We start from the raw sequence: 25,272 nt of genomic DNA, 5'->3' as shown, positions 1-25,272 counted from the left end.
ATATCTTGACTTGAAATTTCGAAAAAGATGTAAAACATTTTTTTTTTTAAAGAAAGTCAGTAAACAGCGATGTTCAGACCAAAAGAGAATATAGGATGTTTATATGATAGAATTCAGGCCCACTAGGCCTCTTGTTGTATATTTACAGCTTTCAATAAATTTAATCAATTCTATCAACATGTTTAACACCTTCAAGGGCAGTTCATGACATGCCTGGTGATATGTTGAACTCTATGTATTGTCAGATCGTTCTGGGATCTTCTGATTACAGCTGTAATGAAATTTCATGATTCCCTGTCAAAAGTCAAATCTCTACACTGCATAGAAATATTGTTGCTCTGCAATAACTTTTTTAAATTGTATATGTTTGTCAATTACATGATTTATTCTTTTAAAATCCATAAAAAAAAACCATGAATGTTGTTAAAAAAATTTTTTTTTGTTAATACCCGGTAGTAATAATATTGATAATATACACCATTTATATAATTTATATAATATATGTAGAGATATCTTTTGGACAATATACTTATATTGATTGTTCCACAGGTCTAGAAGGGCTGTTAGCAGTGGCTGGAGCTATCAAACAGCATGAGACACTGCCTGTAACGGAGAATTCCAAGATGCACGCCGCTGTGGCCCTGTCCAACATATATGACGACCTCTACAGTGACAAAGAGGTTGACAAGTTCAAATCAAAGTGCAGTGAATACTTTAAGTGAGTTGTCTCCCTTGCCCGTACAACCAATTCTTAAGGTTTTCTCTCATCTTCAAAATCTCCCTCCAAGTAAATTATCCCTTTTCTGTAGAACTGTCCTTTATGTTCGTAATCTTTGTAGAACCATCCTTCAAATAAATTATCTCCCTTGTCTGTAGACCAATCCTTCAAGTGAGTTTCTCACTTGTCTTTACAATCATTATTCAAGTGAGTCGTCTCCCTTGTCTGCAGGGAGAAATTTATTCAAGTGAGTTATCTCCCTTGTCTGTAGAAACTGCCTTTGTTTTTAGAACCATTATTCCAATGAGTTGTCTCCCTTGTCTGTAGAGACGCATCTTTTCATTGAGTTTTCTCACTTGTCTTCAGAACCACATTCAAGTGAGTTTCTTGTCTGTATTTCCATCCAAAGTAAATTGTGTGAATTTACTGATAATGTCCTGGGAAGTTACAACTGTCAAACATTCAAAAATAAATCTCAATGTTATTACTTTATACAAATGTAATATAATAGTACAATAAATGAGACACATTGTTTTAACACTGCAACGCAGGAATACTAAGTTCTAAAATAGAGGAAATACAGATTTATTGGATGGTTCAGTAATGTGAATTGTAGTTCAAAATTTCAATTATATCTTTGAATTTTTTATTGTAAGACATATACTGTTTCTGTTTTCAGAGATTTGTTCAGCGATGAAATATTTGAATCCAAGATTGAAGCCATAAAAGCCGTTTCTACTTTACTCCAGGTAATTTACAACTACAAGGCCCAGTGTATTGGTTGGTAGGTTATCGCAGGCATGTCTTACGAAATTATTACATGTTTTCATGTGATGTGAAAACCCATTTATGCCCTCTAATTATTAAGATACCCTTAAATTTCAATGGTAGGCCCGATTTGAAAATAAGCTTAGAATTCCTTGCAGTCAAAAATCTTGAAAATAAGCCGTCTTTGAAAGTAGGGCAGCTTTGAGAATATGTATCGGATACAGAGTATGAGGCACATTTTTCTTGTTGGCTGAAACAGGTTTTACAGGTATTATATTAAACATCTTTGCAACAATTTTGGTAGAATAAAATAGTTTCATAAGAAAGCCTGTATTACATATTTTCTGTGCAAAAATGGAAGGACTTCGAAAAAGCCGTTCAGATGACTTAATGTCTAAATGACTTTGAAAATAAGAGAGCCTTGAAAATGAGCTGGCTTCGAAAATAAGACTGGGATTCCATACTGAAAATATGCTGCAACTTGTTATCAAGATATTAGGGAACTGATGACTGTTATGTGTTGTTGTTTTTTGACAGGGTCCTTACGAGGTTGGCAGTATGATACTAAGTTTTGAAGGAGTCACCAAAATCATGTTTGCCATGGCTGATAGCAGCAACGTCCTCCACCAGGTAGATTCTACTATTTTTCTATCTTCTTTCTAAAAGAGCTACAAACAAAAATTCCGTAGTGGTCCGTTATGGACATTTTACAACACATTTGGAATGCACAAAAGAATACATGTATTTCTAACAGTCAGGTAAGTCATTATTTATTAGATAAATTCAGAAAATGAAAATATGTAGCAGAACTGGACTCGACCAGGAAGCTCTAATCTTTAGAACAACAGAGGTCCTGGGTCCTGGCCATATTCCCTTATTCTGAATTTGTACAATAGTTTTCTGTGTCTTTTTTTGGCTAATGTTGAACTTTTTATGATTAACAGCAAATTGCTGTAGAAGCCATCGTCCACTCGGCTCAGAAACAGAAGAAGTGTAACAGCCTCCTGGCAGGCGCCGTGCCGATTCTGAAGAACTTGTACGAAACCGCAGATGACTCCATCAAAGTGCGAGCCCTGGTGGTATGTAACTCTGTCTAGCTAACTTCTTTGAGGTATCCTGGATTTTAAGGGGGCCGCGGTGGCCAAGTGGTTAAGGTGTCTGATATTCTGCTACCACTAGCCCTCCACCACTGGGTCACGGGTTTGGGACCTACGTGGGACAGTTGCCAGGTACTGACCGTTGGTCTGTGGTTTTTCTCCGGTAACTCCAGCTTTCCTCCACCACCAAAACCTGACACGTCCCTAAATGACAATAGCTGTTAATATGACGTAAAACACAAACAAACTGGATTTTTATCCGTAAAAACAAAGTTTCAGTGGTAAGGTTATATTACTGTAAACCTATCGGAATTTCAAATTGGTCATTGAAGAGGTAAAACTTCAGTTTGTAATTGATTGCTTCTAGCTGATAATGTGATGTTTTAAAGGTGAATGTTTGACTGATATCAGGTCCCTTTCTCTGGATAATTCCTGCGGCAGTTTCCCCAAATCAATGCAAAAATTACTTTTTTCCATGATTGCTTTTGAGTGTGATATTTTTCGCGAAATCACTGCCCCCCCTGAGAAAAAAATTACTGCTGTTATCACAACATAATTTTGTTTGCCCGGATATATTTTTATTAACTATTTTTTAGGGTCTCTGTAAGCTGGGGACATCAGGAGGAACAGATGCCAGCAATAAGCCAATGGCTGAGGGATCAACTTTAGCCATGGCCAAGTCATGCCGACGGTAAGCTGATGTAACAGTCTTTTTAATTGGTCCTTACTTATACGTGTACCTGCAATACCTTAACTCATGCACCCCTGAAATTAAATCATGAACTATTCCAACCTTTGAATTGGAAGAGTTCAAATGTGTCTTCAAGGGTAAACAAGTTAATGACATACTGCTGGTTTCTACTCGCTCTGTAATGGTCAGAAAAAATATCTCGGCCTGTATTAAAAAATTCTGCAGAGAATTTTATACATGCCAACTTTTTTAAATTTCCAGAAGCGAGATTCTGCATTCTCAAAATCAAAACATAAATAAAGTGTGTGTATATGCCCCCTTAGTGATAAAATAACCCTTTAAAACAAGGTATTTTGAATTGTTCTTTCAGCTGAAATCAATAGGAATAATTTAGTAAATTCACTGGTTGAAAATGCTAATTTAAGGGTTCAAATTTGGGAGTCTCCCTCCTAAATTAAATGGAGAGTTGGCAACACTGATTGTACAAGTTTGCAGAATTCAACTGTACCATCGTCGAAATCCAGAGATTGCATCGCTGATATACGTACAGTCTTTACACTGTTTGAAATTGTCACAGCAATATTGAAGGCTCTGAATGCGACACCTTGCGGATGATTCAAGTAGACTGACAAATGTGATGTCCTTGATGAAAATCAGGGGAATCACTCAGCAGCTAAATGGTAAAATGACAGACTGTGAAGTTGGGTTGTAGCTCCTCTGTAGATTTAACAGTCTAGCGATCGGTCAGGTATTTGTACTTGAAACCAATTAACCCTTTCGCCACTGTAGACCACGGTGGGCTCGTCCAGATCAGTGCATGGTTGAGTCTACTAAAGTCATATATAGGGGTGAAACGGTTAAGCAGCTTACTGTGAGTCTTCAATTTTTCTTCCTATTCTATGTTTGTCTTGGATAAACAGAACTTTTTAAGCTTTTTCAATCTTAATTGAAAACAGCTGTTTGCATTATCCCATATTTAAATTTATGGTAAAATGTAGAAATTGTATTTCTTTTATATAGATTTTTGAACAACCCCAATAAGGATGTAGATCTGCGACGATGGGCGACAGAGGGTCTCGCCTTCCTCACACTAGACGCGGATGTGAAGGAAGATCTCGTCGGCGACACAAGCGCCTTAAAGTCACTTGTAGACGTCACAGCTGTAAGTAATGGTTCAAGATTTATTGTATTATTTGAATTCTGTGGAGACACAGTAGTCAAGTGGTAGGACGCAGGGCTTGTGACCGAAGGGTTGTTGGTTCGAGTCACGGCATGGCACTGTGTTGTATATTTGAGCAGGATACTTTACTCTGCTGTACGTGGTTAGGCAGTGCTAGAATTGTTGAATGTTAGCTGTGAGCGCCGAAGTAGCAGCACCGGCTGTATGCTCCCCAGGGAGTTGAGAAATAAGTTGGCTTGTTGCAAAGGCCCTATAACCACGGATAATAATTTGTGAACCGCTTTGAGACGATCTACGAATTAGGTGTGATAAAACTGTATATAAGAACCTTGGATCATTAATTATTATTAGGTGAAATTCCTCTCATACAGTTAATTAATGTTCAGTTTGTGAATGTCATACATTGTGAATCGGTGCAGAGTCATTATGATCGCTGCTGAATACTGGGTGGGGGCCATGGTGGCCATGGGGGCCATGGGGGCCAAGTGGTTAAGGTATTTGACCACAGATTAATTATTATAACTACTGTGTACTAGGTGGGGGCCGCAATGGTCGAGTGAATAAGGTATATGACTGTCTCATATATATGGTCAGTAGCTCCCTACAACTGGGTTGCGGGTTTGAGGCCTATGTGGGGCAGTCGCCAGGTACTGGCCCCCGGTCGGTGGTTTTTCTTTTGGCACTGCGGTTTTCCTCCACCACCAAAACTTGGCACGTGCTTAAATGATCATAGGTGTTAAAAAATGTTAAACACAAACAAATTATTGAAAATCCTGAATTATTGGAGAAAAAGTTAGTTCTTCTAACACATGTCGATTCTGAGAACAACACATGATACAATAAAATCATGTTTATACAAACTTTTAGGTATCTTGGTATCTCGATCTGCAATTCAAATGTTTAGGGAAATACCAGGTACTATGATCATTTCACCACTGCGGAAGAATCTTTATATACTGTTTAACATGAAATGTTTGTGTGTACTTTCTTTGTGGTTTTGAGCTTTCAAATTATTTCGAGGGTACAAACTTTCGTGGTTTCGTGATTACCGATCGATTTGTGTTTTACCGTAGATTCTATGACACTTTCCTTGGATATGCTAAAGTAGACTCCACAACATTTTCAGTATTTAATTCTTTCGCATACATTTCTTCGTTGTTATTACATGAGCATGATTATACACGTACAATGTATATACTTTTGTGTGCAATTTTCACATTTTCGTTGTGTACATTCTTTCGAATGGTAGAAAACGTTGTTGTATTTGTATTCGTGGTTCCTTTTAAATTGTATCTTAACATCTGATATTTATGTCTCACCTTCAAATTAACGGAGAAATATTATTTTAGTACTGGTTTATCTGCTACTTCTGGTTCTTCTGATTCTTCTAATAATTTCTTGTCCCAGCTTTAACTTTTTAACTGTTAACCGTTTCACCACTGTAGACCATAATGGACTCATCCATATCAATGCATGGTAGAGTCTACTGAAGTTACATAGGGGTGAAAGGGTTAAAGATAGCTTGCTGAAACCTGCAGTAAATCTGTGCCACCCATGGACAGTGTACAATGCATCGTTAAAAGGTCACTGTGACCATGACCTCAAAGTCAAAGGTCAAATAAGTGTAGGAACATCTTCTCTGGTCTGTAACTTTTTAAACTGTTAAAGATATCATAATGGAACATATGTTTTTGTTCACAAAACACATTTCTTGCTAAAAATTGCCGTCATGGCAGAGAAAATTTGGACTTTAGTATAATCCCAGCAATCGCATTTGTTCATGCAGAACAAAAAGTGTATTGATTTTACTGTTTAAATATTTATGAAACTAACAATTCTATTTCTATTTTTCAGAAAGCGGAGAAAAATATCCTCTATCCAGCCTCAACAGTTTTTGTGAATATCACTAACAGCTATGAACAGAAGGAAATCGTTCCGGAAATGATTGAGCTAGCTAAATACGCCAAACAGCATGTACCTGAAGAACACGAAAAGGTCAGGAAGAATTCATATTTTAAAAAATTTGTACCGGGTACTTGAAATAACATTGACTTATTCACCCCTGAAGACACATTTGAACTCTTCCAATTCAAAGTTGGGAATAGTTCACTACAAAATTTCAGGGGTGAATGAGTTAAGAAAAATATATTTAATGTCAGTATTCTCTGAAAAATAATAAGAAAGCTTTTAAATTTGGTTAACAGTATACTTACAACCTTTTCAAAAGAGTAGCTTCAGCCACATCAACGTTGTTTTCGGTAATCTCAAAACCATGAATTTGACATTTTTGACGACTTGTCTTGCAGGACAAGCCGGAGTTTGTGAAGAAGCGTGTGACGGCTTTGGCAAATGCTGGAGTGGTGACAGCCCTGGTCGCCCTCAGTAATGCAGAAAGTAAAAACACAAGAGAGCAACTATCAAGGTAACCACGGAAACAGTGGCATTTCCTTCACATGTACTGGTCGGGTTAGGGTTGTAGGGTTGTAGGGTAACCCTAACCCTAGGTTTTAGATGGTCTCTTGTTGGCCACACTATATACAGCTGTGAATTCTTTCCGGTGTATATTTTCATTTTTCTGGTCAGGATCTGGATATTTGTGCAGTATAAGTTATCAAATTTGCAAAAGTGAAACGTTTAAACTTTTTTTTTTTTCACGGTGAAATACTGACATGGTAATGAAAAAAGATGAAACATTTGAATGTGTCTGTATCAACATTTCAACAGTTAACAGTGAATATAACGTGAACAGTGAGCAGTGGGCAATTTTAATTGGCTGTAACCTTCTTATGTCATTGAAGTGAACTATTTTATTGCTGCTTATATTTAGTCTGCAACTAGATCCTACAATAATACTTGGAAATTGACTTTTCACTGCATTATTTATTCATTCTGTGGAATGTGCAAAATGACACTGCCCCTTAAATTATTTGGTGTACAGTATGTTAATTTAATCAATTAAGTTTCATGCTGAGATGACATTCTATCTCATCACAAAAACTAACAAAAAAAATGTAAAATTTAGCTGGTCATTCAAAGTGAAATGGAAATTGTTTTTGTTTTTACAGGGTTTTCCTGTCACTGACAAATGAGGAAGATCTGAGGGGTTTAGTTGTGGCACAGGGGGGAGCTAAGGTAAGTAACATCCCTGGGGCCTAAACCTCGAGGTCAAAGGTTAACATTTAATTAACTCATTCACCCCTGAAATGTCATAATGAATTATTCCAACCTTTGAATTGGAAGAGTTCTAATGTGTCTTCAGGGATGAAGGAGTTTAAACTCATAAAGGTCAAAGGTGAACGTTTAAACAAGATCTTTGGTCCTTGACCCAAGGTTAAATGTAAACGTTACAGAAACAACTCCTTTGAACTTGACCCCAAGGATAAAGGTCAGCATTTTAGTATAAAGTCACAATAGTCTCCTCCCAAGGTCAAAGGTCAACATTAAAGTAACATCACAACAGTCTCATTCAAAGGTGAAGGTCAACAGTAGGAAAAAAACTCTTTTGGCCATTTCATAAAGTCAAGGTAAGCATTTCCAAATTAAAAAAAAAAAAAAATCCCGAGATGAAGACAAAATTCTTTTGTCACACCCAAAAGTCATCATTATATTCATCCTCGATACTCTCACTTTCGCTCTCTGCACCTGGAATATGTCATGACAAATTGGAAGGCTCAGTGTGCGTCACCTTGTGTATGAGACAAGAAGACTAGTTCTATCCTTTGATGAACATCAAACAATCTCGCGACCTAATTACAGTAAATCTTACCGGCTTTAAAGTCGGGCGTCGCTCCTCTGTAATCTTCAAAGGACAGGTATCAGCCTAGCGACTGGTCAGGGTTTCTTTTATACCGGAGCCCAATCATATAGCTAGCCACATGCCTTCAATTTTGCTATGACATATTCCAGGGGGGGGGGGGGGGGGGGGGCAGAAAGTGAAAGTGTGCATAACCCGTAGATATCGAGGATGCATTATGTGTGCTATCTCAAGAATCTGATCTCCCATCCCTCCATTCATCACTTGGTATAGGGCATAGCTCATGTACTCACCTGTATTTGCCAAATTTGGTATGTACCGGTAAGTATCTCTTTGGATGATTAAGTGCTACATGTGGACATCAAGTCTCTTGCCCCACCCTACTGTGTTATCTGGCCTTTGTACACAGTTTGTCACATTGTATGTGGCTTATCCTGTATTCTTGTTCACCTACAATTGGCAGAGCATGAGAAATATTTTAAGGGTGTTTTAGGACAATCAGGATATTTTTGAGTGTTTGAAAATATCAGGGTTATTTATATGGGTATTTTAAGATTACTTTAAATGAACTTATCTAAGCATACTCAAATTGTGGCGCATTATCAAATTTAAAAAGTTAAGCGCATTGATGTGTTTGTGCATCCTGAATAGAGAACAATATACAAGAACTTCTATTGGCGCATTCATGATTAAGCACAACAATTAAAGCTTGAAAAAGCACTAAAATAAGCTACCGCTAAAATATGTACATTAGCAGTACATGTATCCGGATATTTTTGAGTGTTTGAAGATATTAGGGATATATTAAGTGTGTTTTGGTATTTTTGGGATGTTTTAAGATATTTGGAAAATAAAAGGGGATTTTAACATTTAAGGGATGTTTTAAGTTTTTTTTTGATGATTATAAATATTTAGGGCATTTTTGTATCAAAAAGACATCTTAGAGTGCTTTAGGATATTAAGTCTGTTTTAGCCTGTCACTTCAGCCATGATATTTCTATACAGGCATTGCGGAGTCTGGCCATGGAGAACAACACGGACAAGGGCCAGCCCCTGGCAGCCCAAGCACTCGCCAAAATTACCATAACAATGAACCCAGAAACCACCTTCCCTGGCCAACGGGTAAGCAATTTTTTTTAAAGACCTTTTATTATATGTGAATGGCATTTTCTATTTACCACATTCAAAGTCCCAGATTTTCTGTCCAGCTGCAGATGAAGCGACAGTAGAATAAGAGATTGTCTTTGTACGTCATTGGTATATACACAGAGTTATAAACCTATACATAAAAGATAAACATTTTGTAAGAAAATCGTACCTGAAATGGCTGCATGAAAATGGTAAAATTGCTTTTAGTAGCCAACTCCAAAGCCTTGTTGTCGAGTGTGATGTCATAAGAAACTGGTGTGAAATATTATGTTGCTAATTCCCACACATTTTGGATGCAGCAGTATTTTTGTTGTTTATTTTAATAATGTAATGGATGGAAAATCTAATTGTTTGTCCATTGAATACCAGATATATGTAACTTGTATGGCAGAATTATCAATATTTTCATAGTGCATAGCAACCATGATCTTTACACTTGTGAAAAATATCTTTATTCTACCATACTCTTAAAATATATATGGTTTTCAACGAGAACCCATGAAATATCCTCTATGTTCCATTAGCTAAAAAAGCATCGCTACAACATGAAAACATTTTATTGTTCTAATCAGTAACTGTGTTTAACAGATGTAGGAGCTTGAAAAATGAAAACATTTTATTGTTACAGATGTAACAGTAAGTACTTATAATGGTACTTTTGTGTTTAACAGATGTACGAGCTTGTCCGGCCTTTGTTGAATCTCCTCCATATTGACTGTACTGCGCTACAGAACTTTGAAGGTCTGATGGCTCTTACAAACCTGTCCTCAATCAGCGACTCTCTCAGGTCAGTGTAGATGCAAGCATGCTGGTTGTCTCCCCTTCATTAAACCTCTAGAAATCTCACCTTGATGAGTGGTAAACTGTACCAAGGCCATTTACTACTGTGTACCAGTAGATGTTTGCCTGTCAAATGTTCACCTTTCACAAGTAAAATAATTATTTGCCCAGTGTTAATTTTTCCCTCACATGTAACCACTGTATGGTATGTTTGGTATTAATATTCGCTGTCAAAATCGATTCGCCCTCATTATGAAGGGTAAAATATTTGCATTGCCCCAAAATTTCCTGGTTTACAGTATACGTATTTGTGTCTGTTAAGTGACCAAGCCTAAGAAATTTTCCAAATCTTGATGTGAACTGTCAATACTTATAAAAACGAAAGTACTTTTACTTTTTGATTGATTTGAAGTTGTTCCACTAGGAATGATGTTTGAATTTAGGTTTTACTACTAGTAGTCTACATATTGTAGTATTTATGGCGAGTAGCTTGGTGTCTTGTAGGGCTGCAACGATATATTGTATCGTATTGCGATACTTTCTTGTGTATCATACCAAATTGTTTTGTTTGCATGTATGGCGATACACTAACAGTACTTAAATTATCAATCAATTTTGATCAAACTCTAAAAATGTGTACTTAATTATCAATCAATTTTGATCAAACGCTAAAAAGTGTTCTAAATTATCAATCAATTTTGATTAAACTCTAAAAAAGTGTAATTATATATTTATTTAATCCTTCAGTAAAGATGTGGTCTACTGTGCAGTCATATCCAAAAGTACTAAAAATTATTCAAAAATATATTTCAATATTTTTAATGTATCGTGACTGATACATATCATATCGTAAGCATCGTACCCCAATATGTATCGTAGCATAAGGTATGCATGTCGTTACAGCCCTTGTATCTTTTAACATCGTTGAATATTGATAAAAAATTACAAGAATATACCTTTAAATGATATAGGTATAACAGAAATGCTGTATTGTTAAATGTTTTGGTAACTCAGATCTGTGATAATTTCATTTTCCAGAAAGCGTATTGTTGCGGAGAAAGGTGTTCCCATAATTGAGAACTACATGACGGAGGAACATGAAATGTTGTCACGAGCGGCCACAGAATGCATGTGTAACATGGTGATGAATGAGGATGTAAGTTCAGTAAATGTCTGGTACAGGATTTGACTATTGTAGAGAAACATAGCCTTTTGTTTGAAGGTTTTAGCTAACAGATGTAGGTTCTTGTTAACAGGTTTTGGATGAGAGAGATATAAATTCTTGTGTACATATTTAAGGCTAAAAAAAATGTAGGTCCCCAATACCTGTAAGTTGCTTGTAATGTATTATACACAGGTAGTGGTAGTGACACAGGTATTAACTTGTAATATTGTAGTGATGTGTAATATTTTACTGTACACAGGTAGTGATGTGTAATATTGTACTGTACACAGGTAGTGACTTGTAATATTGTACTGTACACAGGAAGTGATGTGTAATATTTTACTGTACACAGGTAGCGACTTGTTATATAGTACTGTACACAGGTAGTGACTTGTAATATTGTACTCAGGTAGTGACTTGTAATATTGTAATGTACACAGGTATTAACTTGTAATATTGTACTGTACACAGGTAGTGACTTGTAATCTTGTACTGTACACAGGTAGTGACTTGTCATATTGTACTGTACACAGGAAGTGATGTGCACTATTGTACTGTACACAGGTAGTGACGTGTAATATTGTACTGTACACAGGAAGTGATGTGTAATATTTTACTGTACACCGGTAGCGACTTGTTATATAGTACTGTACAAAGGTAGTGACTTGTAATATTGTACTGTCCACAGGTAGTGATGTGTAATATTGTACTGTACACAGGTAGTAACTTGTAATATTGTACTGTACACAGGGAGTGATAAGTACTATTGTACTGTACACAGGTAGTGCCCTATTATATTGTACTGTACACAGGAAGTGATGTGTAATATTTTACTGTACACAGGGAGCGACTTGTTATATAGTACTGTACACAGGTAGTGACTTGTAATCTTGTACTGTACACAGGTAGTGATGTGCAATATTGTACTGTACACAGGGAGTGATGTTTAGTATTGTACTGTACACAGGTAGTGACGTGTAATATTGTACTGTACACAGGAAGTGATGTGCACTATTGTACTGTACACAGGTAGTGACGTGTAATATTGTACTGTACACAGGAAGTGATGTGTAATATTTTACTGTACACAGTTAGCGACTTGTTATATAGTACTGTACAAAGGTAGTGACTTGTAATATTGTACTGAACACAGGGAGTGATGTTTAGTATTGTGCTGTACACAGGTAGTGACTTATTATATTTTTCTGTACACAGGAAATAACGTTTAATATTGTACTGTGCACAGGTAGTGACTTGTATATATTTTACTTTACACAGGAAATAACGTTTAATATTGTACTGTGCACAGGTAGTGACTTGTATATATTTTACTTTACACAGGAAATAACGTTTAATATTGTACTGTGCACAGGTAGTGACTTGTATATATTTTACTGTACACAGGAAATGACGTTTAATATTGTACTGTACACAGGTAGTGACTTGTATATATTTTACTGTACACAGGAAATAACGTTTAATATTGTACTGTACACAGGTAGTGACTTATATATATTGTACTGTACACAGGTAGTGCCTTATTATATTGTACTGTACACAGGAAATAACATTTAATATTGTACTATACACAGGTAGTGAAGATGTACGAGAAGGAAAATGACAGAACCAAGCTGATGACGCTGTATTGTGCGGATGAAGACCCGCTTGTTGTGAAGGCTGCATCAGGTGCTCTAGCCATACTCACACACAGTCCAATCGTCTGTAAAAAAGTTTCACAGGTAGGTGCTACTTCTATTATAACCCTTTTGCAAGGAGTCCAAGCTGCTGGTTTAACTCATTCCGCCCTAAAGACACATTTGAACTCTTCCAATTTAAAGGTTGGAATAGTTCATTATGAAATTTCAGGGGTGAATGAGTTAACTTGTAGGAGAACAGGCCTGAGCCAGGGGTGTAAAACTTCAAACATAGAGTACTAGGTTACATTCGCGTATCCCGGTTGAAACGTCACAGGTGGCACAGAAATATTCCACGATAAACGAATGTACTTGGACTGTTCTATAAGCAGAGTTAATATTGCAGAGTTTCGGAGAATAACTAGCGATGTAACAAGAATATTATGCCATTCTTTCATGCGTCCACAGAATTACATAACGTATCTTAAAAACTACATGTGGCTTGACATTGTTTTAGAAAATAATAATGCAAACTAGCAATAATCAGCAGTTTAGTTTCAGTCAGGTACACCTGGACCCCTCAATCTACACGTACTAAATATTCCTGAGGTCAGCCTCGGTTCAGATCTGTGCCTGTCATTTTTTTCCAGGTTCAACCGTTTCAACTCCTTTCTTACAGTATCCCGGATACTCCAAGTCAAAAAAACTCTTCTGTACAACTAAAATCGATGTATCAATAATTTGTTCGTCTCAGACTTTGGAACACTGGTGTTGGGTCTTTGGACTAACAGTTCTTGTTTAAATGTGGTTTCAGGTTCAATCCTGGTACGAGATCCTCCAGAGTCTGGTGGTCGAGGAGTCCATTGAAGTCCAACACAGGGGCTGCTACATTGTAATGAACTTGATGTGTGCCGATAAAGACATTGCTGCCAAGCTTGTCGAGGGACAGATGCTGGAAATACTAATGGCTCTCAGTATTTTAGAAGACCCCACCCGCCTCCAGGCCCGTGATTGTGTGAAAACAGCTTTGGAAAAAGCAGTGGAGTATGAACTCATTCAGGCTTTACCAAATGCAAAAAAGTCCTGAAAAATATCCTCATTCAGAATTGGGTGAATTCATGATTGGATATGAAATGTTCAAAACAATAGATGTTTCCCAACTTTTCCCATTCGATGGAAAAAGATCGGAACTTGTGAGGAAGTGTTTGCATGAACCATTGTGAGGTGAATACATTGTAGAGATCATTGACAGACATCAAATATTCCTGCCATATCAAATGAAAAGGGTCAGATGCTACTTATTTTGATTGACGATAGATTCCTTACTTTTCCGTCTGTGTTGATTGCTTGAATAAAAAAAAAAGGTGAGTTAAGCGAACAATGAAAATTTCTCAATGCTTTGTCTTTCTAGAAAAGATAATTACCCGCCCACCTACCCCGCTACATGTACAAAATAACGCTAACTGTTAGATCAGTTTAGCCTAGTTAAGTCCTTGTCCTTTGCCTCTACATGTCGGTATACAACTTTTGACCAACAGATCAACGCAAAGGTCATGTTCACAGGTCATAAGTTTAATCCATAGGCCATAATAAATTCAACTCATGGGTCATAAGTTCAATCCACAAGTCTTAAGTTCAAACCTTTGGTCAAAAGTTCAAATTACAAGTCAAAGCTTCAGCCAACAGGCCATAAGTTCAATCCATAGGTCATAAGTTCATCCCATATGCCAGAAGTTCAACCAACAGGTCGTAAGGTTAAACCACAAGTCATAAATTTAACCCACTGGTTGCAAGTTTAACCCATAGATCACAAGTTCAAACCAAAGGTCACAAGTTCAAACCACATGTCATAAATTCAACCCATAGGCCAGACGTTCAAGAGTTGAGCTCATAGGACAGGAAGATGAAGGAAATTTTATCTCACAAGTTCCTGAATTCATCTGGCATGTATGAAGCTATAAATAGTGATGAAAGCCCATTTTGTAATCTATCAGAAAACACCTCTAGTTAAATAGTATTTTTGTCTCGGTCATTCTGAATGGTTGACTGGTATCGTGATGAATATCCTGTTTCATATTAGAGCAAGTAGAGCGTGTTCATCGTCTTTTACTAGGAATTAGATTAAGTCTGTGCTTTTACCAACTGTCGGACGTTAAACTAAATTGTTTTGCAATTTGAGTGTGCAGTATGTTTGCAATATATTTTTGTTAATTTTTATTTACTTGTCCAATTATGTACAAGAAATATCCTCCCGTGTGAAATGAAAACAAGATGTCTTCCATATTACCTGTATTATCCTGTTACTGAATATAGAGAAATATTAACCCAAGTTTCTCTTTCGCCTGTGTTTTACCCTCTGTAATGAGGGTGAGTTTATCATGACAGTAAAATTGATACACACCATACTAGATATAGTTATTACACGAGAAGGGCGAAAATAACACCGGGTGAACATGAATTTTACTTGTGAAGCGTAAACGTTCCACTGCGAAAAAGTTTCCCGGTATACAGTTATCAAACTTCACTCAACGGTTGTTGTATTGGAAAAGAAATATATCTATCTCTCTAACAGTACAGACTGAAACATTGGTCCAAGTGCCAAAAATATGTTTTTGAAATATCAAAACTTTTGGGAAGTACTGAATTACTTACATTTTCCTTCACATGGACCAAGTCCTCCCAGTGTTGATACCCAAAGAATTTAATCAATAATTTGCGTAAAGGTAATTTTCAGAAAACCAAACCATGAATAGAAGTGATTCATTTTGAGGTCAGGACAATATTTTTACTGGAATAGTACTCATCATAACAACCGTGTTTTAAATTATGTTGTGAACTTAAAGATAAGTTAAAGAAAAAGTATATTTGTTAATAGTTTGTACAAAATACATTTATTTATTTATGGACTATTATGTACAAAAATTGTTATTTTATTGAAATAGGCAAAATTGAAAAACATTTAAGTAATCATATGAGATGATTGCAAATATTTTGCTAGGAAACCATTTTTTAGCAGAGCTGTTTAAGATGGTTTTGGATTAATTGTGTGTTAATTGTCTCTTATAGTGCAAACTGAAAGTTGTCATTTGCTTTTGGTTTGATTAAGAAAAACACTTTCTATAACAAACTATGTACCATTTGGTATGTACATATCATTAACCCCTAAGTCACATTTAAACCTTACCAAATCAAAGACTGGACAAGTCCAGTTTAAGTATGAAGGGGTGAATGAGCAAAGTGGTGGAGGCATTGGTACATACTTCATGTATTTACGACTGTTGCTTTACGTCAAAACATGTATCCAACATTATCGTAAACATTCTGTTCATCGTTACGATAATTTAATTCCTAATTGCTAGTGGTATGATACAGAACATAAAGTTATTGAAATCATGAGTTGCCTCCCTTACGAGCAGCAGTCACGAAATCCTTGTATGGTATAATAACCATATTAGAAGGATACTTTTGCATAGGTGTCAACCTCTGAAACCTCAAATGTCCAATGAGGGGGAAAGCGCATGAAACACGACTTAAACTGCTTTGCTCAATTTATCTTTCCCTTTTTATGTATCAAAAAGCTCAAAATAGCATACATTTGATTCAGACACACCTGTTATGATCATTACACACACCCTGTAGTAACTAGACCATTTGACCACAGGATGTAGATTTTGATTTTGGTAGTTTGGACTCGAATGAGAGATTTCGAGGGAGATTGGTAAATTTTGGTCGAAATGAGGGAGGGTTGACAGCTATGCTTTTGTCACGAAATGTAAAATGGGTATCACAAGCATTGCTTAAGTTATGAAGACATCATAACTTTAGCTAAGGAATGTGTTACTGGTACTAGATTTTGAAATGTTAAGATTTCGGAAAATGAAAGAAACATTAACAAATACCAAACTATACAATTTTACGTTTTCCTAAATAAATATGCAGTGGATGTTTGTTTTTGTTTAACCCAGGGAACTGGCTTAATATTGTACATTTATTTAATCCCAGGAAACTGGCTTTCCGGTCATTTGTACTTGTGGTATTCTCGATTCTCTAATATATGGGGAGAGGGATGTTATTTTTACCCCTTATCAATATTTTTTCTTGGGGCCTACTATGCAAAAGGTAAGAAATATTTTGACACTACTATCCTTATATTACCAAGTATAAGGTATAGATGTCCTGTACCCGCTACCCCACCTCCCCCCATATAATTGTATCTAGACTAGCCCTCCAAGACATACCGAGAGTACCAGGTAATTCATGGTACCTATGGTTACCAAGTATAAGGTATAGATGTCCTGTACCCACCACCCCCACCTCCTCTCCATATTATTGTATCTAGACTAGCCCTCCAAGACATACCGAGAGTACCAGGTAATTCATGGTAACCATGGTTACAAATGTTGCGTGAAGAATCATGATATATTTATTACAAATAAAACAATGGAAAGATACAAGTTGTTTGCTTCATTTATGAATTGTACTTTTCTCCTATGTCAAATGCAATAATATATAAAACATACAAAGTACTATGTTCTTTGCTGATAGTAATAACAGGAGGTTCTGGGAGCCCTACAGACATCAACAGGAAATTTGTATTTGAAAACAATAAGATGTCCACCCTAATGTACCCAATATACATATTATCTTCAATAAGATTCATCAGTTTGGAAATATGCAATATCAAAGTTTTACTTTATACACAATTCTTGTTCGTATTAAACATGTCGCAACGCTTCAGGAACGACTGGTCCTTTTGTCCAGCTATGACTCGGCGAGCGATTTGTATTGTTTACCTGTACAATGATGTGACGAAATTGTATATTTTATAGAAATGGCTTAGAAAAACTGCAGAGTTCGGACTCGGAACCTTTAAATGCAAAGCTTTTAATTTAACCATTGTTACTATCCTGGAATTATAAATGCATCAAATAAGTGTCCAAGTGACACTAGGCCTTTAAGTTCTTTAGAAGAAGATGTTTGAGCATTTAAACCCTTGTAACTTCAAAACAAGTCGAGGTCATTTCTTCTTGCAAACTTTGTAGTACAAGTATATATCTAGGGCTTTTTGTTTTGGAAGCAGTTTTTAAGTTCTGACAATTCGACCTTGAATGTAGGTCAAGGCCATTTTTCAACAAGTATTGTTAAATTTCTTCAAAAATTGTTTTAAATCCCACTACACTCCCTGTATGTTTCTCACAAAGGTACACATACAACAATACAATAAAATTGTTCCATGTCTACAGGGTCTTTTTGAACGCCTTAAATACTGCTGGGGTTGTTCTGGCAAGCTTGCAGAATTTCAACTCTGGTGTACACACTAAATCTGTTGGAGAGATGTAACTTTCCTTCGTGGGATCATACTGGGCGCGGCCAAGCTCCAGCAAGAACTGATGGCGCTCCTTGATGGGGTTAGATGGGTACAGGAGGATATAGCCAAACTCGGCAATGGTGTTCTGATCCATCGGGATATCTGTCAGTAAGTATTCCAGACGATGCTCCAAATTGGTCTCCTTTGGTCCTGAAAAGTATAAAGTAATCTGAAGGCATGCTCAAGATCTTGAGGTATCCCTTTTGATACAGGTTTTTTTCTCTGCACCCCTGGAATACGTCATGACAGAATCGAAAACTTGCAGTAAGCTATCTGGACTGGCTTCAGGTAAATAAAACTGACCAACCCTTAGGCTGATACATGTCTTGTGTACCCTTGTGTTATTTCCAAGGTGTTGCGTAAAGACCGCTCAATATTCTCATGGCATAATTTACTGTATAACATGAAATGTTCGTTGTGTATAAACTTTCGTTGTATTTGGTGGTTATAAATACAACGAATATTTCTACAACTCGAAAGAATTTACTCAACGAAAGTGTGAAAATTATATGAACTTTGTTTCAATCAAAAATGATGCCACACAAAAGTATATACATTGTACGTGTATAATTATGATCATGTAATAACAACGAAATTTATGCCTGACTTAGTTACTAAGTTTATACATTTATGCATAGTTCCCGTTCAGTTTTATAGTGTGTACTTTGCCTAGCAACAATACTCCCCCTCAACCCTCAATTTCTATTTCTGTAAAAGCTCTTTTGCTCGACCGTAATCCTATTTACAATTAAAATCAGCCACACTACTCCCCTCCCCCCCCCCTTTTTAAATGAGTTCACCCTTAAACACTACAACAACACAGGTTCTAACTCCCTGTCACCACAGGAAGGGCCTCAGTCACCATTTGTTTAAAGGAAAGAGAGTAGTGTGATTCCACTGGGGGTCGAACCCGGGATCACAGACTCTAGTCAGATGCTCTACCAATGAGCTGAAGAGAAAATTCCCTCTAGAGCGAGGCTAGAAGGTGAGCGTAATCCTATGTACAATTCAAACCTGCCTCAGCTGTACACAGTACATTTTCAAATTCTATGAAATTGTTGAAATATTATGAGGTTAAAACAAGATTACTGCTTCACTTGTTTAAAAGCAGCAACAAAGTGTAGTTGTATGGTGGCCAGTAAGCTATGGGATCCACAACTCACCCCTGTATTAACCCATTCACCCCTGAAGACACATTTGAACTCTTCCAAACCAAAGGATGGAATAGTTCATTATGAAATGTCAGGGGTAAATGAGTTAATTAAGTACAAACAATGAATCACCAACCCTTCGCAACTTACATCTTGATAAAACTTACTTTTGAAGACTGACGGACACTTGAGAAGAATTTTTTTCAACTGTTGATCTGAAAACTCGTAGCCTCTAAACACCTCTATTGTTTCCTGAAAGAAAAAAAAGAGAGATTAAAATTACATAAAGTCCTGAGATTCCTTTATAACTCAATCATTCAACCCTGAAATTTCATCATGAACTATTCCAGCCTATTAATTGAAAGAGTTCTAATGTGTTTTTAGGGATGAATGAGTTAATATTCCCAAGAACAATCATAACTGCTAACTGGTCATATCTGCTGAGAAGCCATCTGTTGTAAACAGTCTTTTGTAATGTCCCGCAAGCAGGTTTTACTAGATAATTAACCCTTTCACCACTGTAGACCATAATGGACTCATCCAGATCAATGCATGGTAGAGTCTACTAAAGTTACATAGAGGTGAAAGGGTTAATGTAAGTGGTCGGATGGCACAGTGGTTGACACACTCGCCTTTCACCAAGATGGCTGGGGTTTGATTCCCCAGTCAGACGTGAAAAGGTATGGGGGTCATTTGCTGAACCACTTGGGTTTTCTCTGGGTACTCCGGTTCCCTCTCACATAAAGACGCAAACATCTGGATAAACGAATGATAACCGGTAATGGAACTTGCCTCATAATTGTTGCAGAATGAAAAAAGTTTATATTAATTATCAAAATATTCAAAAAAGAAAGTGTTTTGAATTGCTTCAAACTTCATGACGATCATCACCATTTCTCAAATAATTGATGATTGGTCATTGATTGTCCATAAATTGAAAGGGAAATAACTTATAACATTTTCCAAAAAGTGTGAAAAAAATGTGATGGATACACATGTAACACACAGGCTTGCTATTGTAAACAGTTTATGATCGAATTTAATAGTAAAATTGTTCTAATTAATTAGTTTTCAGGGCCCATATTCATGAAACCATTCTCGTGCTCAAACTCAGACTCTGTGTTCAAGACCAATTTCTTGTTCTGGTGATTAATTAATAAAAAACACATTTTGTCGCTGATTTTTGAAGCATTACAGAGAGAGATCAAGCCAAATACTGGCTCTAGTCTGTCCTCAATATCTCTTCAAATCAACCAAACCAACTTGTATTACGATCTCTGAGGGGCAGGGCTAAATTTTCTGATCTAGTCATTACTGGAGCATGCACATCTAGAGGAACAATGGAGGTCATAAACATCACATTTCATCCTGTTTCCTAAGTTCTTCTGGAGACATTACGATCTTCCTGTACATGTGAAGTAATTTCTGTGAAAAGACGGTCTTGCATAGAGGAAATACCTGGGAACATCACACATGACACAACAATTTTACTGATCAAAGTTAAATCTTGTATATCTTTACCTTTAATTCGTTGGGACGATTGAGAAGTAATCGTGGCACCCTGGCCATCACATCCCTCGCCTGGTCACCTGTAAAGAGTACATTTAGATATTAAAGTACAAACGTTGTATATTTCGATTATGGAATTTGTAATCAATGATTATAATCAGAAAGGAGTTGGCAGTTGGCACACACTCTTTTTATCAAAAATTGAGTCTTCCATTTCCTCTGCCCAAGGATCCCGGATGCTAAACACAAAATTTGGTTAAAATCCCTCCAATTGTACATTAGTAGTAGGACTTTAAGATTTACACATTTAGCCACTTTAGGCCGTTCAGGTCAAGTAGCTTTTAACTCATTCACCCTTGAAGACACATTTGAACTCTTCCAATTGAAAGGATGGAATAGTTCATTTTGAAATTTCAGGGGATGAATGAGTTAAAGGAAAAGTTGACTGACGAACGAACGAACTGACGATGGATGCCATGCCACGGCATAAGCTCACCAGTCCTTTGAACCAGGTGAGCTTAAAACTCAAAAGTTTGATCCTGCGAGATTAAAGTGCTATACAGTACAATGTCCACCAAACATACCAGTGAGATTGAAGAATTTTTGGTATGTCCCGATCCTCTCGTCAATTGTAAGAACCTTCAGTCCCAGAATGGGTGGTGCTCCGACGATCATATGTGCAATGGTCTCTTTCTTGAATTTCTTTAATTGTAAGAACTCTACAACTAGCTGTGAAATATAAAACAGTGCAGCCTCAATAATCTTGCCAATTGTTTACAGAAAATTTGGCTAGAATGTGAGAAATCTGGATGACTAGGAGAGTTTTGTCTAGAAAAAAGTCAATCTGTCCCCTAAGTTTTTAGCCGGATCAGGGTTAGGTACAGGAATTCTACTACAAAATTAAGTCTTTTTTTATGGAATTTTCAGTAAAAATAATTTCATTAAGAATAGGTTTTTTGATGTGTAAAAATGAGGTGAAATAGAAAAAATGGTACATCTGTCAGTCCTGTTATCCATCAATCGTTTTCATAAATGTTGATTTTGTAAATCAAATTTTTGCGGAAGTGTTCCTTTTGACGTTTCCAAGAAAATTAAAACCACTAAAAAACGGCATATATATATTGCTGTGTCATGGCTATGAATTAATTTTTCGCAAGGGGTTATCAAAAACAAAATTGTTACCTTTGCTTTATCGATTTCCTCAAAAATGTAAGGATGAATGCCAATAACTTTTCCTAATTTGGCGTCTGGTATGCCAGCATCCTTTAAGAATAGCATGGTAGGTACGACGTCCTGCTCCATGTTAAGCTTTACAAGGCTATTTGCAACGTTTGGTTTTGATTCAATCTTTGCCAGATTCACTTTCAAATGCAACAGAAATCTGAGCACATCGGACTTGGCTACAAAGGGGGCCAAATTATAGGAGTCCACCTTTATTGGTGGTATAGGATGTGAGCTACTGATGAGTTGACCGTCTTTTGCTGAAGTACCATCCTCATAAATGTCAGAAGGTTTTTGATCATTTCTCACGCCTGCTAACTCACCAATCTCATCAACAACAACAACATCACTTATGTCAAATGAACCAGAATCAGCACTTCCACTATGACCTTTGACCTCCATCACTTCTCCAGCCTCCTCTTTATGCCCTTTGAACTCATCAATTTCATTGGAGTTTGGTGAACCAGAATCAGCACTTCCACTATGACCTTTGACCTCCATAACCTCTTCAGTCTCATCTCTTTGCCCTTTGAACTCATCAGTAAAATAATGTCTCAAACAACGGAAAGGTTTGTGATTTAACTTTGAGCTACATGCAGTTCTTTGTAAACTATTGAATGGAATGACCAGCACTGATGTCTTTGTTATGTGTGTGCCGAAAACATGCAGCTGTGTAGGCCTAGCCAAGTCAACTGTACAGTTTTCTAAATTATGACTCAAATAAAGTCCTTTGACTTTAGAACACTGCTGTTTTTCAGTAGCTTTAGGGAACCCATGATTATTAAGTGCAGATGGTTTGGTCACTTCTTCATCCCTTTGTATATTAATTACTTGTACTCGTGAAAATAGTCGAAAATTAAGGGATCTTTTCCAGCACAGATCACACGACTCCTTGGCAGAAGCGTTGAATCTCCGATACCACTTCCTTAATCCTCCATTGAACTGAGGGGGTGATCTGAATGCTGCCATGTCTAAGTCGAGTCTGTCATTAAATTATCTGGAATAAAAATTCAAAACATTTTATGAGTGAGATTATGGTTTATGGTTTAATTTTGTTTAACCCTTTCACCACTGTAGATCATAATAGACTCCTCCAGATCAATGCATGGGAGAGTCTACTAAAGAGTTGCATAGGGGTGAAACGGTAATTGTCATCTTAACAGCTGAGATAGTTTAAGGACGTTCCTCCATGTATGTTGTGTAAGCGTGCATGTGTGTACCAGGTATGTGTGCCGGAGACAGGGTATGTTGGTGTATTAAGGCATATTGCATTTTATCTTATAATAATTCCTAAGCCTACCACGTCTGTAACTATTCAGGGAATTTGGCCTTGAGTTAAGATACCTGGGTAGTATGATCTCAAAACCTTGTTTTCTATGGAGCAGATTCATAGATTGGATGGCCGAATGAACCCCACCACGGGCTTAATTATTACGTCATAAAGCCTTGGTGAAAGGCAAGTGCACTAGCCTAACTGCGCCACCTGACCTACCATTTATTTGAAATTTGAACCATAAAAGTTATATATATATATGATACAGCAAAACCAATGGTGACAAAGTTAATTATACTGTAACGGTACAGGTAAAAGCCCGCGCAAACCAGATATTACAAATAGCATGCATAATTTTGCTGCCACTGCACCACCTGACCACCCGAATATTTGTATTAAAAAGATACACCCCAGACAAACTCTTTGGAGGGATGGATAGAAAGCAAATCTATAGTCATCCCGTCCCAGGAACTGGTGGGGGACTAATACAAAATATACCTCTAACTTGACGCTTTTTGTAGTCAAATACCTATGTTTTTCTGTAGCTTTGCATGAGGTTTTTATTATAACTGAAATCTTAGAAAATATAGCTTGATACAGCACGGACTAAATTCCATGGATACAGCTATAAAGAGGTACATGTAAGGTGGATATAGCTATTTAAGTTTTTTCATCTATAGCTCAGTTGGCATAGTGCACTAGACCTGCATGTATAGCGGGGTTTTTTTCATTTGTAAATTCTATATTTTTTGAGGAAAATGATGAGCCCACAACACTTTTCCTACAATTAGGGCGATCCGGGTCGTTTCGACATAAATGGTTTGTTACTGTACGTTGCTAAATCCAGTTTGTCCATACCAGGGATGTGTAGTCCACTACACATCACTGGTCCATACTCATGCCGGTATAGTGCTACATTGTACGGTTGTATGTGCAGATCTGGTGGATTATATACGAATCTAGTGAGTCTAATCACAGATGCTGGACACACTTACGTGCTGTGTATAAATATGCATTAGTATTATATATGTGCCCAGCACCTTTGCCTGGCACGAAACAGCTCACCTGATACCGGTATGTCTAAAGACTGAGCCATACACATGTTATATGTGATTACTGGTACAAGGAAAGCTACATTTGTTTGGAATTGGTTTGCTCAGAGTATATACGTCTCTGGTTTGCTAAATTAGTCAAACTTACGTTCCACCTCTTTACTTATTTTCCTCGGACTGGACATACATTCTTCGAAGACGAGAACACGTGTTGAGTTTTGACGGATCAGCCGTGTTGTTTACAAAAGAGTTCCACGGAATTACAGACGTTTCGCCCCAAAACCGTTTCGCCCCAGACCTTTTCGTTTCGCTCCAACTTGCAAGTCTTTGAACGATATCTGATCTTGTGAAAGTGGTGGTACTTACTGCCAGTTTCACTTATATTAAGTATTAGGAACGCGTAACCACAAGACTCATTTGGCTTATTTTTTTGCATTAATAATTTATTTGTTTTAAAGTTCATGTAATTAATGGGTTTTTTCTTCAAATATACTTACAGTTTTGATGAGTTATCAGTTTGCATGTTGGGTTTAAAGTTAAAACGACCTTACTGAATGAATTAACGGCCCTAGTAGAAACGACCCTACTTGTATATAGGTCTTTAACTGTTATCTTTATGTACTTTGTTATGTATTGGCGAACAATACAACCCCATAACTGAATATCATGATAATAAACGTTCATGTACTTTTAGAAATAAAAATTTGATCATGAACAGATAAACAATCATAACCGTGTCTATTTATATTTCTAGGAGCCTAC

The 25,272-nt window shown here is 36.8% G+C and overlaps 2 protein-coding genes across 3 annotated transcripts in view; one reads left to right on the top strand and one right to left on the bottom strand.

Annotated features, from left to right (window-relative positions):
* Positions 1-17,226, top strand: part of LOC110443522 (protein unc-45 homolog A-like) — a 37,740-nt gene extending 20,514 nt beyond the window's left edge. The window contains exons 8-21 of the mRNA XM_021487785.1: positions 550-718; positions 1,398-1,467; positions 2,024-2,116; positions 2,431-2,565; positions 3,180-3,274; positions 4,295-4,436; positions 6,309-6,449; positions 6,761-6,876; positions 7,520-7,586; positions 9,214-9,330; positions 10,029-10,144; positions 11,176-11,293; positions 12,895-13,041; positions 13,751-17,226. Of these exons, the coding sequence (XP_021343460.1) occupies positions 550-718; positions 1,398-1,467; positions 2,024-2,116; positions 2,431-2,565; positions 3,180-3,274; positions 4,295-4,436; positions 6,309-6,449; positions 6,761-6,876; positions 7,520-7,586; positions 9,214-9,330; positions 10,029-10,144; positions 11,176-11,293; positions 12,895-13,041; positions 13,751-14,023 (1,799 nt within the window). The 3' untranslated portion in view covers positions 14,024-17,226. The remainder of the gene's footprint in view (positions 1-549; positions 719-1,397; positions 1,468-2,023; positions 2,117-2,430; positions 2,566-3,179; positions 3,275-4,294; positions 4,437-6,308; positions 6,450-6,760; positions 6,877-7,519; positions 7,587-9,213; positions 9,331-10,028; positions 10,145-11,175; positions 11,294-12,894; positions 13,042-13,750) is intronic.
* Positions 17,227-18,151: 925 nt separating this feature from the next.
* LOC110443523 (transcription termination factor 3, mitochondrial-like) lies at positions 18,152-24,743 on the bottom strand. 2 transcript variants are annotated; one of them, XM_021487787.1, is made up of 6 exons: positions 24,666-24,743; positions 22,147-23,182; positions 21,549-21,693; positions 20,977-21,044; positions 19,623-19,707; positions 18,152-18,454 (listed from the first exon to the last, which is right to left on the bottom strand). In XM_021487787.1, the coding sequence occupies exons 2-6, from the start codon at positions 23,152-23,154 to the stop codon at positions 18,174-18,176; spliced, it is 1,587 nt and encodes a 528-aa protein (XP_021343462.1). In that variant the 5' UTR covers positions 23,155-23,182; positions 24,666-24,743; the 3' UTR covers positions 18,152-18,173. The 2 variants fall into 2 exon arrangements, with proteins under 2 accessions (XP_021343462.1, XP_021343461.1); XM_021487786.1 differs by having other exon boundaries at positions 24,659-24,740.
* Positions 24,744-25,272: the final 529 nt, after the last annotated feature.

Source organism: Mizuhopecten yessoensis, unplaced genomic scaffold (genome assembly GCF_002113885.1).
Source record: "Mizuhopecten yessoensis strain PY_sf001 unplaced genomic scaffold, ASM211388v2 scaffold716351, whole genome shotgun sequence".
Lineage (NCBI taxonomy): Eukaryota > Metazoa > Mollusca > Bivalvia > Pectinida > Pectinidae > Mizuhopecten > Mizuhopecten yessoensis.
Note: the sequence above shows the minus strand (reverse complement) of the source record. Positions and strands in the feature narration are given on the sequence as shown.